This window comes from Gymnoscopelus microlampas (assembly GCF_963454915.1).
Source record: "Gymnoscopelus microlampas genome assembly, chromosome: 13".
NCBI lineage: Eukaryota > Metazoa > Chordata > Actinopteri > Myctophiformes > Myctophidae > Gymnoscopelus > Gymnoscopelus microlampas.
The window spans coordinates 37,780,446-37,797,950 of record NC_139950.1 but is presented as its reverse complement, the minus strand read 5'-3'; the positions used below and the strand labels follow the sequence as shown (position 1 = coordinate 37,797,950).

At 39.8% G+C, this 17,505-nt stretch overlaps 1 protein-coding gene across 1 annotated transcript; it reads left to right on the top strand.

Moving 5' to 3' along the window:
- Positions 1 to 1,953: 1,953 nt before the first annotated feature.
- On the top strand, positions 1,954 to 17,303 carry erlin1 (ER lipid raft associated 1). Its single transcript, XM_084075497.1, has 12 exons — positions 1,954 to 2,060; positions 3,212 to 3,340; positions 4,263 to 4,344; positions 5,049 to 5,095; positions 5,221 to 5,282; positions 5,394 to 5,519; positions 5,832 to 5,905; positions 6,049 to 6,107; positions 7,120 to 7,211; positions 13,550 to 13,639; positions 13,800 to 13,879; positions 13,979 to 17,303. Exons 2-12 carry the CDS (start codon positions 3,228 to 3,230, stop codon positions 14,156 to 14,158), a joined length of 1,005 nt encoding a protein of 334 aa, XP_083931623.1. The 5' UTR covers positions 1,954 to 2,060; positions 3,212 to 3,227; the 3' UTR covers positions 14,159 to 17,303.
- Positions 17,304 to 17,505: the final 202 nt, after the last annotated feature.

Genomic DNA, 17,505 nt, shown 5'->3' with positions numbered 1-17,505 from the left:
AACGGTGAAATCCAGAGATAGCGGAGCAGTCGCCCCCCACGTATGTCTGGCCACCAAGGTCCAGTCGCCCCAGTCAAATCCGGCGTGCTCGGAACGGTCATGCCCGCAAGTCCGGCGACCTCGGAGGGGGGGTGGTGATTAACGATTCTATCGGGGATGTAACTGGAATGGCGCTGAGTTGGCTGAAGCAGACTTCACCACATTCGGCATGGCGACTCGCTCGTCTGAGCTCACTCGGCGGTGCCTTTCGTGGCTTAAGTCCGCTTCAAACGGCGCGCCTCCGTCGTTGTAAAGTTTTTTTGAATACAAGAGTGGTTGCCCTAAAACACTCCTAACTACTTCCTAATTTCATGTTCGGGGCTGTACTCTGTTCTCACCAAGCGGGGCGAGCGTGGTGCACTGGCGGGCGAGTGTTCCTAGCAAGCGTTCCGCACTGGTGTGGCGAGTGGTTCGCCGTTGGGGCCGAGAGTTCTGCTCAAGCGGGGTGACTGGACCGCCGCTGGGGTCGAGCGGTCCGCAAAAAAAATGGGGGCGAGCGTGTTTTGGGGCGCCCGTTCCGGTTACTTGTCAGCTTACCGAATACTGTTGGCTGTTCCACACATTACTGCTCTATGGGGCACTGTTTATTTTAGACATACTGTATATGTATAGTTCTAACTTTAAATATGTTTCACTCTAACTAAAAAATATTTATTTATTGTTATTAGTGAATTGAACAAGATAAGCTGCTGCCAAGCCAAGCATGATGAAGTGTGTATTCATTTTATAAAAGTATGCCACAATATATGTGTTTTGTTTAAAACATCAATAATTGTTAGCCCTCTGGTGTCTGGCGTTTTGTTTTATTATACAAAATAACTATTCTTTTTCGTCAGGGCTGGTATGGCCTACTTTAAGGGATTAAAGGTGATATAAGTAAGTGAATGTTTTCTCTCCCCTTGTTTTGAAAAGAAATAAATACGGTACTTTCTTATACAACTTTATTGTCACATCACAAGTGTACAGGTGTAAAAGGATGGGGGAAATATTTGTTTGTACAAGCTCCAAACATTTTGCAATTTCAAGAGTCATAAGGGAAGAGAATAAAGAAAGTCATGTAACAAGAAGACAATGTCAAATATATACTTAAGGTGCATGTTCAAAATAGGAATAACATTAGGCAGAATATACTTCTTGAACAAGTAGAGACATTTGCAACATTTACAAAAGTGACCTATTAGGCATAGGATGACCTCTACTGGATAAAATATGTACCGTATGTATGTAACTTGTAACAAATAACTTCCACTGGAGATGGCCTCAATATTTCACCAAGAGATTTCCTGTAACACAGAGAAAAAATATGATAGATAAATCAAACATTGCTAGAGCTCTGTTGAAATATGTTATGGAAGTTATTGGCAAACTTTTAACCACTATCGCTATATTTCTTCTGCCTATGTCATTGTAGGCGACTAAGGCAATAATTGAAAAATATACACAAATTCACTATGTCGTGAGTTGTGTGAGTTTGATTTTTTTTTAGAAACATAGGGCATAATTGGTTAAAGGCATCACTGATGACAAAATAAATAGATTTTAAGTAGCCTATGTTTTCTAATGACCATGTTGAAAACCTGGGACCTTATGTGGCCCCAGCACTGCTGTCATTCCACCCTCCATGCTCGTAACTAGTGTTGCCATGTCTGCTTATTATAAGCGACTTTGGGCTCTTTTTCTGTTAAGTTGCTTTGGTAGGGGTTGTGGCTTTTGGTGCTTGTTTCTAAAGTGTTGCTGCTTATTTTGGGCTTGCTAAGTGATATTGTTTAAATCGTTGGTTCTCAAACATTTTCATGTAAAGGACCCCCAAATTAATATGTATAATTTGTCTGCTTTGGGCTTGTTATCGTAGACCTGGTTGCTTGTTTCTCTGCCAAAACCTGGCAACACGGGTTGTAACCATAGACTGGTCTGGAAGTGAAAGCAGGAGGAGGAGGAGAAGTCGTGGGCGGTGTAGGGGGATGTGTGTGTGGTTGTGAACAGTCATAGCAGGAGAAGAAGTGACGGTTCAGCAGAGAGTGGTAAATGTTTTATTATTATATCATATGTTAGCTCACATTTATGTTCTAACAGTTCAACTATACTATTTATTGAAGCCTTTAATATAGGCTGCAAATGAACAGATATCGGTAGCAGTGGCACCCAACGTTAAGTTAGCATTGAGCCAAAGCACTCAGACTTCCAGCTCATACCCGGTAGCTTGCTAAAGGTTCATTTACTTATGCTTATAGTGGCACGACAACAATGACCAGTTTCCTACTCTTTTTTTTTTGACAGTTGAAAACACGTTATTTTCTTAACCGTGCTTCAGTTGTTTTTTCGAGGGAAAATATAAGGCTCGTGCGACGAAGCTAAGCTAACAAACGTCAACGCCACCATGGAGCAGAGGCTGCAGCTATGCTAGCCTGTCCAGCTAATTCTGACGGTTCTGTTTGACTTAAAAATGCACTTATATATTATTCATGCACACGAATGATGCAAACTTGCAGCTCTTTAACCACGTTAATACCGAGGTGCAGACCAATGGCTAACGTTATCTGTCAACTTTGCATTCTAAATAGCTGCAGCAACCCTGTAGTGGAGAACTTATATGTACTACAAACGACCTGAGAGTTGTACCAGCCAGGCATATATCTAATAATGATATACAGTGTTTATTCTATGACCTGTACACAACATTATATATAAGCTTTATTTAACCAGGAAGTCACACCGACCTCTTTCACAAGTGAGACCTTGCCAAAACGGGGCCAAAGGTGACGTTTGCCTTGAGTTCATTCCTGGCTATGAGGGCTAAATGTCCCTTTGTAGATAACCTACAATTGGTGACCTGTTGGCTTGCAGGAAAGTTGCTCTTTAACAGAAAACAAAACGGTTGCTTCTTAGAGCAGGGTTTCTCAAAGTAGTGGGGTCCAGGAACCCTCAGGGTTGCTTGAGGAGGTCCCAAATGGACCCTTGCGATGTCTGTAACTCTTGAGTGTTCAAATGGAACGTCCCATTTGTGCACTCTCATAGAGTTATGGGGGTCAGGTCCTTGAAATTAAACAAAGTTTGAGGTCCTCTACCTTGGAGGCAAGTCCTGAGGATGATTGACAGATCTGATACAGCACCAAATGCCATGTGGTTAGTTATGAGACATGATGTGAATACATACACCTCTCTCTATCTGCAGATAAGTGTAGGTGAGGATGACGATGGCGCACGTTGGGGCAGTAATTGCAACAATAGCAGGTGTGGTGACCATTTTGCTGCACTCCTCCATTCACAAGATAGAGGAAGGACATCTCGCTGTTTATTACAGGTACAGTATCACAGCACTGACCTATTGTTGTCGCTGTCAACCTCAAACATACTGTGTCAAACTGTTACTTTTCAGGAAATGGACAAAAGAACCTGTGATCTAATGTTATTTAGTCAATGACATGTTACAGGTGTAGATAGAAATGCGGGCCACATAGTGCCGCTTTAATTCATTAAAAAATGTAACATTTTATCTGGAGACAGTCATATTCCTTTTTCTAACAGAGATACATGAGCTCTTTCATAGAAGAGGAGCGAGGTCAAGGTCTCTTCTTGGGTGCAGAGAGAAACAATGTATTGTTTATGGCATGTGATACACTTTTCTGCTATTCACTCTCAACATGGTTAAAAGCATTCTTTTTCAGGTGGGGGAAGATTCACTATTTGTACATTATTTATATCCTATGTATGGTGATATTGTAAATTATTTGCTAAATAATTTGCCGGGCCAGTTCTGACCCACGGGCCACCTGTTGCCGACCACTGCTACAGTATGTGCTTTAACCCATTAAGACCGGGAAAGCCTTTACGTTGCTATACCTTTTTTTTCTTTTTTTTTACCGGGAAAGCATCTGTGTCATTTTAGATATTGCTATGTATATAGCAACAGGAATTTGTTACATTTTTTGGAATAAAAAATAGATGATTGATTGATGGATATGAGCTTCAAACAGTACTACTCAACCAGTAGATGTTCTAGCCAACACCAGCGTAGCTGCGTAGGGAGACCACCTCCATACACTGCAGATGTGCTAGTTAATATTGTTTTAACATACTCTACCGTACAGATTGGTTCAAATAACTTTATTTTAAAATAAGCTCTGAATTGCATATATAATACAAACTACAAGGGTTTGCATGTGAATCTAGTCTGCTATTTATATCTCAGTCTAATCTAAATCATTTGAATGTATTTGTTACAGGGGAGGAGCATTGTTAACGTCTCCCAATGGTCCTGGATATCACATCATGTTGCCTTTCATCACCACGTTCAGATCAGTGCAGGTACAGTACACTCACTCAACCTGGTTGGCTGGTTACTTTGTCATTTGTACATAAGGGTATATACACATACAAATGTGAATGGCTCTGGTGTGGTCTTCCGGTATTCAACAAGAGCAGACAAGACGATACACAAAACAGACACACCCCGTCCATGTAAGACACTGTCAGTTTAGCGCTGACTGGTATACAGTGCCCTCAGCTTTAAAGGAAATAAGCTACAGTCAAAACTTACTGACCACATGAACTCTAGTATCCCTATTCTGGGCTGACCAAGACCCAGTCCTCTGAAATTCCCTTACATCTCTGTCACTGTTCTCCTGGCCTACTGAAGGCTATTGATGGGATTTTTTAAGTCCTCACCGATTTGATTCATTAGATATCATGGTTACGAGAAAAACACTTGTTCCATGCTTCTCAAGGAAATGTTGAGGATAAAAAACACAAAGTCTGTGACGTATTTCCACTGTGGTCCTTGGTCTGAGACGAACAAAATATTAACATAGACTAAGCAATGCAACAATAAATAAAACACTCTAGAACTATAATACTAAAAACATTGTTCACAGCATAAATAAAATATCTAATAATAAATAGAAGTGACCATGCTCTTCTGCAACACTTGGTTTTGTGTTGCCCAGGGACAGATAATGACAGGCAGTATCCTTATCCTCTTATAATCAGGTTTTAAATGTTTTATTTTTCAGACTACCCTCCAAACTGATGAGATCAAGAATGTTCCCTGTGGAACAAGGTATGACTGTAAACATAGTTACCCATGGGAATATTTGTATATACACTGTATATACATATTTCAACCATCTGCTGTGTGGACTACGGCTGGATTTGTAATAGCATTTTGTCTGGTTCTGTCCATAGCGGTGGCGTGATGATCTACTTTGACCGGATAGAAGTTGTCAACATGCTGGTACCTACTTCAGGTACAAATCAGTTCCTTCTCAGCTCTGACACACTCACTGAATATGGATGAACTGCCATTGCATAAACATCACCTCGCACTGTACCCGCTTTTGTTTTTGTTCTCTGTGTAGTCGTGGACACAGTGAAGAACTACACTGCTGACTATGACAAGACACTCATCTTCAACAAGATTCATCATGAACTCAACCAGTTTTGTAGTGTTCACACCCTGCAGGAGGTATACATTGAGTTGTTTGGTAAGTATATGTATAACAAAAAGAAACATGATGTAAAATGTATGTGTTGACTGAGTGAGTCACAGAATTCTATTATGCTGCTGTCTAACCCCAGCCTCAGTGTTACAAGATATCTGTCTACTTTCTGTATGTATAGTGTGTTTTTCCATTTTTGTTTTTAATGGACCCCTGAGTCTACACAAATAAAGTTGATTGATTGATATATATTCCACACCCATAAATATATAATCTACTTCTAAACTTGGAAGAAGGAAAGCAAAACAAGTATTTAAGTTCCCCTCTTCTTAAGCATGGCTACTTTATATTTCATAGACATCATAGATGAGAATCTGAAGATCGCTTTGCAGAAAGACCTCATTATGATGGCCCCTGGACTTACAATACAGGTAATACACAATACACAATATGCTCTCTGCAGTAAACACCAGTAGATGACGCGTCACATGAAAGCCATACATAATCTCATAACACATGAATTGGTTGGTTTCTCTCTCTGTGTCCTATTCGTCTTCTAAATATCCCTTTTAAGGCAGTCCGTGTTACCAAGCCCAAGATTCCTGAATCTATCCGGAGGAACTTTGAAATGATGTGAGTTATTTGGAATCTCTACAAACCTTACGATTCGATTTCTATTCAGGGTGCCACGATGTGATTATAAAACAATTGTTTAGTTGGTGTCTTGATTTTGTATTTCTATATATATTAGATGGATATTTACCCAATATGATATTGATTCATTAATTGGTTGAATACTTTATTAGCAGGATTGTTAACAGTACAGGTAGTACAGTCAAATGTCTCCCTAAAAGGATAACACAAAAAGGCCCAGGGGTCTTGTTTCCTTTGTACTCAATTACATACAATACATATTGGTAGAAAACTCAGTAGCAGCAGGTATATTTATAAAAGACTATTGTTATTTCTGATGTGTAGATGACTCATCATCTGTGCATACAAACCAGCCCCCGTTCGGAATTCTACTGGAACATTTACAGTAGGACCTTTTTGATGGCAACATGGTGCTGCTCTGTTTGACAGTTTACTTGTTTTCAAGTGGATTGTGTCGAGTGCTAGTCTTGCTTTGCCAGACCTGCTGCATTTCCACAGAGTGGTTTGTACTGTGGCAGCACAGGAGTGTATGATAAAACTTGATCTACTTCACTAACACAGAAAACATAGTTAAAAATCAAACGGAGCTGAATGCCACGGCAGCAAGGCCAGCAAATAAAACAATGATTTCAAGCCAATTGTAACAATGATTTGAACTTGAGGGTGGTTTTATGTTAAATACATAGTATGAAATAAATAGAAAAGTTCTTCTCTTATACGTACGCTAATTCATCACTCTTTCACTCTTACTTTCTCAGTTGACTTCTCTTCTCAGAAGTTCACTCAGTCACAGCTTTGTAGTACTGCCACAGCAATACTAACTACAGTACAGTTGCAGAATCTTTCAAGAGAGAACAGCGATGCATTCAAGGGACAAAATGTTTTCTCCTAACATGCACTTGGTGACACATTGTTTATATTGGGATTTGTGTATGAGCTGGCAACGAGGCACATACTTGAGACCCTCTTCCACCTCTGTGTTTGCGTGCAGGGAAGCAGAGAAGACTCGTCTGATGATTACAGTCCAGACTCAGAAGGTGGTTGAAAAAGAGGCAGAAACTGAACGCAAGAAAGCTATCATTGGTAACTATGACTTTTAGCTGTACTCTGGACTGCTTTCATCACCACCATTGATACGTCATGATTGGTAACTTAATCACGGACCATAAAATTCACCCTGAAATATATTATTTCTATAATGTACACATGTTTTTTTTTCTTGCACTTCACTTTTATTTCCATTTTCATACATTCTGTAATCATAGTATATGGACATACATATACACACACAAAACAAAGATTGCATCACAAATTTAACAGCATCAGACATATTCAAGAAAATATACAAAGGCATCACAGACACGGGCAACTAAAAATCATTAATTCTAACAGTACCAATCATCCACATGTTTCTTAACATGGCCTTCAGGACACTCTGGCTAATAGCGTAGGGAGGACTAGCAATTGTCCAATGATATTAAGGGGGGACTGCATCCGTAATCAGTTTGGGTAATTGTAGTATTACTGGTGTCCATCTGATATTGAAATCCTCTGTCCTCATATATATAGTCTAGCTGTAAAGCTTTCCATCAGGTATATGCTTTTTAGCCTCTCCCTCCATTGCTGGATAGTCGGTGGCTTTACATTTCTCTTCTTTTTTGCGATCAACAGCAACACCCCAAGCAGATATATCGGGTTCTTGGTTACTATTCCCTCCGGAATCTCACCAACTATAAAGAATGCAGGCTCAAAAGGAATGTCAACTCCCATAATTTGTTCAATCTCCCATTGAATATCCCTCCAAAATATATGTATTTTGGGACAATCCTAAAATTTGTGTGTATGGTCCCCAATCCTCCCACATTCTCTCCAGCAGAATTCTTAGATTTTGCTGTATTTTACTAACATTTGAGGGGTCTTAAACACTCACATTTTTGTTTTCCATTCGAACTCTCTCCATGTAGGACTGCTTGTTAATTCATGACCATTTAGACATGATTTTTCCCAATTATTGTTAGTGATATAAATGTTAATTTCTAGTTCCCACTTCTGTTTAATATCTAGAGTGTTTCCCATAACATTGTCCTGAAGCCATCTGTTTAGATGGACTATCAGATTCCTTGTTATCTCTTTATCCATGGTCAACAAAAATGTTGTTTCTAGATTTGAAGGCAATTTACAGATCTGCTCCCAGTTTTTTTTTTGTTGTTTCCTAATTGAAGAAATCTAAAGAAATCCATCCCTGACAAGCCAAATTATTGCTGAAGTTGCACACATGACTTCAAAGTTTTCACTGAAAAGAGCTGGTTTACCATGATTAGCCCTTTGTTTGCCCATCTACTGAAACCATTATCTAATTTAGTATTGCTCAGTTTTAATTTGTGAGTTTGTACCAGTCTCTACTTGGGCTGAACAGCTGAGTGATAAGACTGTAGTGATGATGTCATCTAGAGACAAATAGAGCTGCTCCATAGGCACACAGTGCAATCTTTAACGTTGCAGTTCACACATCCCAATTTGGTCAGAAATATTTAATTAATTATGACCCTCTCAAGTATTATGACCCCCCCCCAAAAAAAAATAATAATAATAGAAATAAATTCATACATACAACTACAGTACAAGGATAATAATCATGATGATAAATAAACACATCTCACACATAAGCTGTCACTATGGCAAAATGCTATATGATATTAGACCAAATATGCCTTATCAGGGCTCAACATTTTGAAAATACTTTTTAATGTAGGGTATGTTTATTAATTAGAATTTCTAAGTTATACATTAATTGCAATGTAAATCTAGCAACCTAGTTGTGTCATAATGTTACAATGTAGGCAGTGATAGAAGGTTGCGTTCTTCTGTGCAAACTCGCGTGCAACAAGCGTTTTCCCAATACACACCCATTCATTCCGCCCCCCTCCCCTTCCCCCTCCCCCGCGGCACATCGCACGCTTGAAAACCACACGACTTCCATAGGAAATTATTTATGAAACCGCTGCCCTCTCCCCACAACGTATCCGACATGATGTCGCACGTCTGTGTGAGTGGGCCCGTAGAATGCTGTCATTTGATACATTGGCCACTGCACCTAGAAGGAAAACTCAGCGCGGTTCATTGAGCTGATCTACAAGCTCACTGCGCGTTGTGGATGCGACGCATTGTGAGCAAACATGCACACACCACGAGCGAGTCAACAGCTGTCTAGAGCCGCGATTCGCGATTTTGTATGGAGTGGGCCTTTAATGTTAATTTCACTCTGAAAATATATGAATCCATTTACCACTCAGAAATAAATTAAGACAACAAGATTTGGCTGTGCAGTGAATAATGTAACAACTCTTTTAGGACACTCTGACAGAACTCATGAGGATTTTACAGAGCTGTGAGCCCTACACTCAAATACAACTTGTGTATATAGTAAATATAATATCTAAAATGAACCCACAAAATCAACCACTGATTAACTCATTCAGTGCCAATGAAATAAAAGAATAATTGCGAACTGTGCCAGCAATTTTTCAATTTTCTTATACCTTTTTCAAGTAGTCACAGAATATTTATCTCCAGTATAATCGATCCCCTGATGGGTGCTAATCACTGTGTGGTTTCACAAATGTCAACGAGGTCATTGGACCTTGCTTATTATTTCAGATTTTTTGCTGTTTTCTGCCAGAGATTTTTCATTGAAATTAAAAAAGTACTCAGGAGCCGAGATACAGAATTTTTAAGTTTTGAGTTAACAAGGAAGTGGATGGGAGTCTAAATCTTCGAAAAATCATATCTCCTTGGTCTTTGGGTCAAATTTTATTTTTTTCAATTTTTTCAATTTTTCAATAGAACGCATTTATGCGATCTTGGCGGCCAAGTGCGCTATTTAATAGATCGCATTTATGCGTGATTGGCAGGAATTGAGTTAATTGTCTGCCTTTTGAAAATAACATAATAACATTGAAAAATGCATAGTAAAGTGCTCAGGAGCCGAGATACAGCCCTTTTCAGTAATAAGTTAAACAAGAAGTGAATGGAGCAGCAAATCTTCAAATAATGATATCTTGGGTTCTGAAAGTTTTTTTCCAAAAAGAAAAAAAAAGTCAGTTTTAATTTGTGAGTTTGTACCAGTCTCTACTTGGGCTGAACAGCTGAGTGATAAGATGATGTCATCTAGAGACAAATAGAGCTGCTCTATCAGCCACTATATAATGATGCTGGGGTGTTTTCCTGCATTGAAACTCAGTCCTCTTTCTGTAATCCGTATTTTCCCTACTATTTATGTTTTGACATCTGGGTATCCGGGACGTAAATGAAATGAAGTGCATGTGCGCGTTCGTGTGAACTGTTCCGAGTGAAACCGAATGGAACCGAGTGCAGCCGAAAAAAATGGAACGGCAGCCATTGTTTTCTGTGCGTTGTTTTTACTTTCGGCTTTAAAACTTTAAAACGCTCTCAAACTACTTTTTTGAGGCACGGAATTTACTTTTAAGATATTGTTTGGATAGAATTTAGTTGTTTAATTTCATATATGTGGTCAATTAATCATGACAGAGCCTATTTAAAAATTCATAGAACCGGCAGGGGCGGGCAGTGACACATATGTATCCGAATAAAGCAACCTATTTTCGGCAAAGTCCCCTTACGTCATATTGGCTGGCGGTGGAGAAAAGGAGCTGCTGAAGGGGAACGAGGTCCGTGTACGTTCTGGCAAACTGCTGATTGGCTGAAGGGGTTGTCAGTCAACGGTACTTAAAAAAAACTCTTTGACAACAGTTTTTTTTCTTTTTTTGATCTCTGAAGTTGCCTAGAACCCCTTTAAGGAGACAGTATTATTTATTTGTAGATAATATTCATTGACAGTATTTTTCTATGGATAATATTGACTTCAAGGAGATAGTATTCAATGTTTGTAGATCATATTGAATTAAGGAGACCGTAATCTATTTTTGTACATAATATTGACTTAAGGAGACTATTATGTTTGTAGATAATATTGGCCTATTAAGGCTGTATTCTGTTGGTAAATAATATTGACAACTATTCAAGATCACCACGCAAATTCAGTGTTGTGGTGGATTTTCCCTTAAAGGGTTAGTTCAGATTTTTTGAGTATTTTCTGTAGGAAATACTTACCATTAATGTAGTGGTTGCAAAGGTATTAATTGATTGCCTGAGTCCCGTGGTCAGAGTTATGGTCCGTTTCTGATAAATATGAAGTAGTTCCGGTACATTAGTAGATTTGGTGGGGGCCGCTCATTAAAAATAAATAAATTAAAAAAACTAACGTCATTTGTATTGTTGACCTATTTCTACCATATAGAGCAGGTTTCGTTCAATTTCGACCCCTCTGTCACATCTTGCACCTATAATTGACGGCCAAACTCATGGGGCTACACATGTGTGTGTGCGCGGTCTCCACGCACACACATGGCCCAACTAACTCCACATTTTACCCCAAAATTCCTCAATATTCTGCCTCTGAACCGGCTGCTTCCCATACCGTTACTCTACTTCCATGATGTACAATAAATATGAAACGCATTATGCCCCAATACTATGCAAATCTCTTCCCCAGCGCGAAATTCACTTCCGGGTGCTTATTTTGGTCTGACATCAGAGAACCCACATATTTGGGCATAACTGATATAGGCAGCTCCATATATGGAGATGTCTGACACTATCTGACATCACCATAATGACAGGGGCACAGCCATCACGGTCCCATATTTGGGCATAACTGATATAGGCAGCTCCATATATGGAGATGTCTGACACTATCTGGAACACTCCCACACGAGGAGGACACAGAATGGCAGGTCCGCATTCAACCCCACCACTTGGTTCACGATCTCCAAACTCTCATTTCATTCACCTTTCCTGACTTGCAAACTGGATGTGTCAACAAAGACAACCTTCTCAATGGCACTGTATACACTCCTCTGAATAATGACATTAGAGAAATCAACAACATATGCCTGGCAGACTTCCCTACAGAACAGAGAGTCTACTTTTCAGCCGACACAATTCTGGAGGACGACCACAAGGACTCCATGCCTGTGGAATTCCTCAATTCACTGACACCCTCTGGAATGCCTGATCATAACCTCAAGTTGAAAGTAGGAGCCCCAGTCATGCTGCTGAGAAACCTGCAAGCAGGTCCCGACCGCACTCTCAAGAATGGCACCAGAATGGTGGTACTGCAGATGATGGACAAAATCATTGAGTGTGAGATTGCAGCTGGCACAAACAGGGGTGAAAAAATCTTCCTCCCAAGGATACCTCACTATGACAGAGATGAGGAGCTTCCCTTCACCTTCATCAGACGACAGTTCCCTATCCGCTTAGCTTTCTCTGTTACCATCAATAAGGGGCAGGGGCAAGAGAACGAACGAGTTGGCATCTACTTGCCTCAACCTGTGTTCGCTCATGGCCAACTCTACACAGCCTTCTCCAGGGGAAAGAGAGCCAGCGCCGTCAAAGTTTTCATTGTGAACAATGATGAGGGAATTACTGACAACGTTGTTTATCCCGAACTCTTTTATTAATCCAAACATGCTCATTCAAACACTTTGCATGTGCTGCTACTCCCTGATTGCATAGTGACAAATGACCTTCATTCTTCAACATAATTGCCATTGCCTTTGTTTGTATTCTCCCCCCAATGCAACATACTGTACACCTGCTCCTGATTAATGCTTCACTGTTAATGTTATTCTGGATGTCATTTCATTTCACTGCTATTTTGCCTTTCTCACATTTACATGTTGCCACCAACACTGTCCGACATCACACCATGCCAATAAACCATGCTATCTAACAAACAATGCAATCTCATTTCAATCAACAACAACCCGCCTACATTCATACCCAATACTTCTCTTGCCTCAATCACATTACTCAACACTACTACTTCCTTGCACACTACATGTACACACCTACACAGTGCGACGTCGCGCGGACGCTAGATGTGAGGGCCGCGCAGCGGCCCGAACTTCTAGTGGTACTAATGTTTGTGTCCAGAATCACTGCGCCGCGGCAGCCTACTCACTCACAAAATATATGACACAAAAAATAGTAACATGTGACAGAGGGGTCGAAATTGAACGAAACCTACTCTATATGGTAGAAATAGGTCAACAATACAAATGACGTTAGTTTTTTTAATTTATTTATTTTTAATGAGCGGCCCCCACCAAATCTACTAATCTACCGGAACTACATTCATATTTATCAGAAACGGACCATAACTTTGACCACGGGACTCGGGCAATCAATTAATACCTTTGCAACCACTACATTAATGGTAAGTATTTCCTACAGAAAATACTCAAAAAATCTGAACTAACCCTTTAAGTCAAGTGTCACCCTTTCATCTTGTTTCACCATCAGCCTCTAAACCTGTTTGTTTATCTCTGTCCCCACAGAGGCTCAGAAGCAGGCCCAAGTAGCAGAGATCCATTTCCAACAGTTGGTGATGGAGAAGGAAACTGAGAAGAAGATATCTGAAATAGAGGGTTAGTCTCGTTGGCTCTCTGTGTGTGTGTGTGTGTGTGTGTGTGTGTGTGTGTGTGTGTGTGTGTGTGTGTGTGTGTGTGTGTGTTTTCCTGGTGACCTTTGGTTGTAGTTGGTTTATCATGTGTCTGTGTCATAGACAAAACACTTTCTTTGTTTCAGATGATGCCTTCTTGGCTAGAGAAAGGGCTAAGGCTGATGCAGAGTATTATACTGCTGCCAAGCTTGCTGAAGCCAACACAGTAAGTCATGACATTAATAAAACGCCAATGCATGCGCACACTTTACATATAACATTTACTATTTAACTTATACATTATCTCTCTCCTCTCGCTTCACAGTTGAAGTTAACTCCTGAATACCTGGAGCTGATGAAGTACCAAGCAATAGCAGCCAACAGTAAGATCTACTTTGGCCAGGATATCCCTGACATGTTTGTAGAGGGAGGCAGCAGCCCCCCTAAGTCTGGACGCAAGCTGCCCATCATAGACCCAGACCTCTTAAAACGCCACCAACAGTGACCATGGTGGTGCATAGCTCTTTCTCAGTGCACTGGGCAGGGGAACCTGTTAAAGCGCTCGTCTCATCCACAACGGAGACAGCAGTGATGCATTGTAGGTGGGATGGCATTACACCATGTTGGGTGAAGAACATGCTTTAGTCTTAATTTGAAATGGCTGAGAAGGAGTGTGGAGCTTGTCTGGAGATGACAGAGAAGGGTTAGAAGAGAAGATATACGTTTAGGACCCAAAGATAGCAGATCTACAAGCTCACAACTCGTCGCAGTGTGATGTGTTGCTGCGATGGGCATTAACGCAGTGCGATGTAGAGTGGGCATGTAGATCTTCTATTTCCGGTGGACACCCACACGCAACTAATTAAATCAGGCTTAAGGGATTGAAAGAGCGAGATGAAGGACACAGCTACTGTTTTCTTCATGCAGCTCTTTGGGTGAAGATATGTTTTGAGAATGATGCAAAAAAAAAAAGTTAAGCATAATAAATGCTAAATGCTTGTTAAGGGTGCAGTAAGGTTCAGGGAGTTCAAAATAAATGGACCTCTGTTGTTAAACTTAGTCACCCTACTTTACATGTGCTCGCATTCAATGCAACGTTTTACTTTGCTTTTGAGGCTGCATTAATTTTGTTAGTGGTATGCGATGCGATTGAATTGATGAAAATGATTGTGATTTTTCACTTTTTTTGAAAATCTGATTTATCTGAACTGGAATCTGACACTAATTCTAATCAGAGGTTATTTGTACGAGTCTTTATCTGACATGTGAGAGGATCATCTCGGTGTCATCTTCTGTAAACACTGATTCACTAGTTGGCTATTCTCTCTCAACAATAGTCAACGTCATGACACTGATTCTGTTTGTGCTCTGTCCGTAACCGTGGTTAAGTCGGGGCTTCCTGTTAGTCGAAATTGTTTTGACAAAATGACAATGCAGTTAAGGGGTTTTAAAATGTGTACTGGGGGGGTAGATTTGGATGGAGAAACAACCGCTGGTTGTTGGCATATAATGGTAGAGGAATATAAGGTGTGAGATAAGGAATTTGAGAGAAAGAAGAGCTTCCATTATGCAAAGATGCACCACAAGCATCGCATCTCAAGACGCTTGATCGCTTGTGCTTAACTTATACTCCGTCGTACCGTGGTGTCAAGCTCACAAGGCCTTGCGACGCGTCAGCTTGTAGTGAACAACACACCATCGTACGACAAAGTATAAATCGGGCTCTAGTCTTTTACTGCTTTACTAATCCATTTTCCGGGTGGAGCCCTAATAAGGAGATCATGAAGGTCATTATGGACTTGATTTCTGTGCTATCAGACACTTAAAGGCACCAGAATTTGAAACACTTGTTAGAATTTAGTGTCTTTGTGTTTTCTAATTAGGTTTTTGAAGTTGGAGTCCTAGATGGGTCTGTTGTGGGTATTAATAGATGATGTTGTAATATTGTAGATAGTTAATCTGATGTAGACAGGAGTATGCTAATTATTATTACTTTAAGGGCTCCCTCCATGGTAAGGCTGACAAGCTGCACTAAAACCCCGCTCTGGCATCTACTGTGAAACCAAGAGGAAGTAGTTCATGACTGATTTAAAAACAAAAAGTCATCTTCTCTTTAAAGAGTAATCACTTTCACGTTATGACTGAAAGTGAGGAGCTGAACTGTTACGTTCTTATAGGGCCAGAACTATTAAGTTCACATAGGCTCATCACTTTTTTATATTTTATCTGTGCCATGCCAAAAGAATCTTATTAAAAAAACCACAGGTCTTACCACTAGAGGGAGTTTTGATTTATAATCCCTGTTTCAGCATCTGTTCAAGTTATTCTCTCATCTGATTTTGATTAAGATTGTGTCATCGGGTTTGAGGTTATGAATTGATTCAGATGACTATAGGTGCCTGTGACTATCGTTAACCTGCCAAGTCTTTAGTTGCTGTTAAAATAAATGTTAGGTTAGTTAGAACTTATCCAGACACCAACTAAACAAAAGTCATGGGATATATTTAATGTTAAATTCATGTTAATTCTCAGGAAAGCTTCCTTTTTGTTTCATTTTTTTTTTTTACAGCTTGTCATAACCTGAGTTGCACCTAGGCTTTCATAACAACCTGAAAGCCCACGATATGTGTAATAGTGGGAAAAGGGGCCTATTTAAATCAGTTTTCCTTCAGTGTGAGATAAAAAAAAAAAAAACTTCATGTAATCTGTTTATTTTAATTTTGATGATTGGACCAGGATACTGGCCACAAAAGTTTGTGTTAATTTCATTGTGTTTCATCATTTACTGCTCAAACTGCAGGCTAATGGATTTACAGATTACAGTTCAGTGCATTTTTATAGCAAAAGACAGTGGCCTCATTCAGAATTCAAGCCTTAAAATGTTTGTTATCCTCAACACCGGAGTTTCAGTTAATTGATCATTCAGTGATGATCGATTAGTGGGCAATTTGTTGAGAATCAAAATACATTTTTGTGTTATGTTTAGTTTTTCTTTTAACATTGAAATGAGTGTACAGTAGTAGCACATGCTGGCCTGTCTTCAGTTAGATTACATTACACCACCTATGCATGTGAAAGGTGAGGAGGACCTGCGTGAGGCCACAGGTTCCAGTTAACCACATGAACCCTAGCGTCTCTATTCTGAGGTATAACATTAGCCAAAAAATATCTGATCTGCAATTTTTGGCTAATATATTTGGTGTAGAGGTGGAAAAGGAGGGGGGTTTAGTATAGAACCCTGAGGGACACTGGACAACTAATCTTAATAGGGTTTAAGTGGTTAAATCGGACACAAACAGAAACCACAAAGCTTATAAAGACATACCGTATAGCCTCACCATAGACCTGAGAAAAACAAAACTAACAGTGGACACTGATATTGTGTGGAAGATGTGCTGATGTTTACTTGATCTAAGAATCACAGTCAAAGGCTGTTTCTCCTTTTGCTTTGGTGTTGGGTTTAAAATAATGATGCAAAGGGGTATGATTCACATGGGGAAAAAAACATTAAAATGTGAATGTTACTTTTGTACAATCTGCTAAATTTAAGCATTGTCTCCTCGTTTTAAAAAAGTTTATATGCAAGATGTTTTCATCAAGTTTTGAAAATGTTCATATATGTAAAATAAAACTTATTTTGATACCACTTTTCCCTGTGTTGGAATTTGTGAACAAAGTGTTATAGACCACAACTGGTCTTCCTCAGGTGAAATAAAGCAGGCACCCATGACCCGTAAGTAGTCTTGAGTCACGTGAACATTAAGCAGAATACGGAATACACCCAAAATGTAAAGAGAAATGTATTTTACAGGGAATATGTCAGCTAGGAGTGGGATGTGCATAGCAATTGTT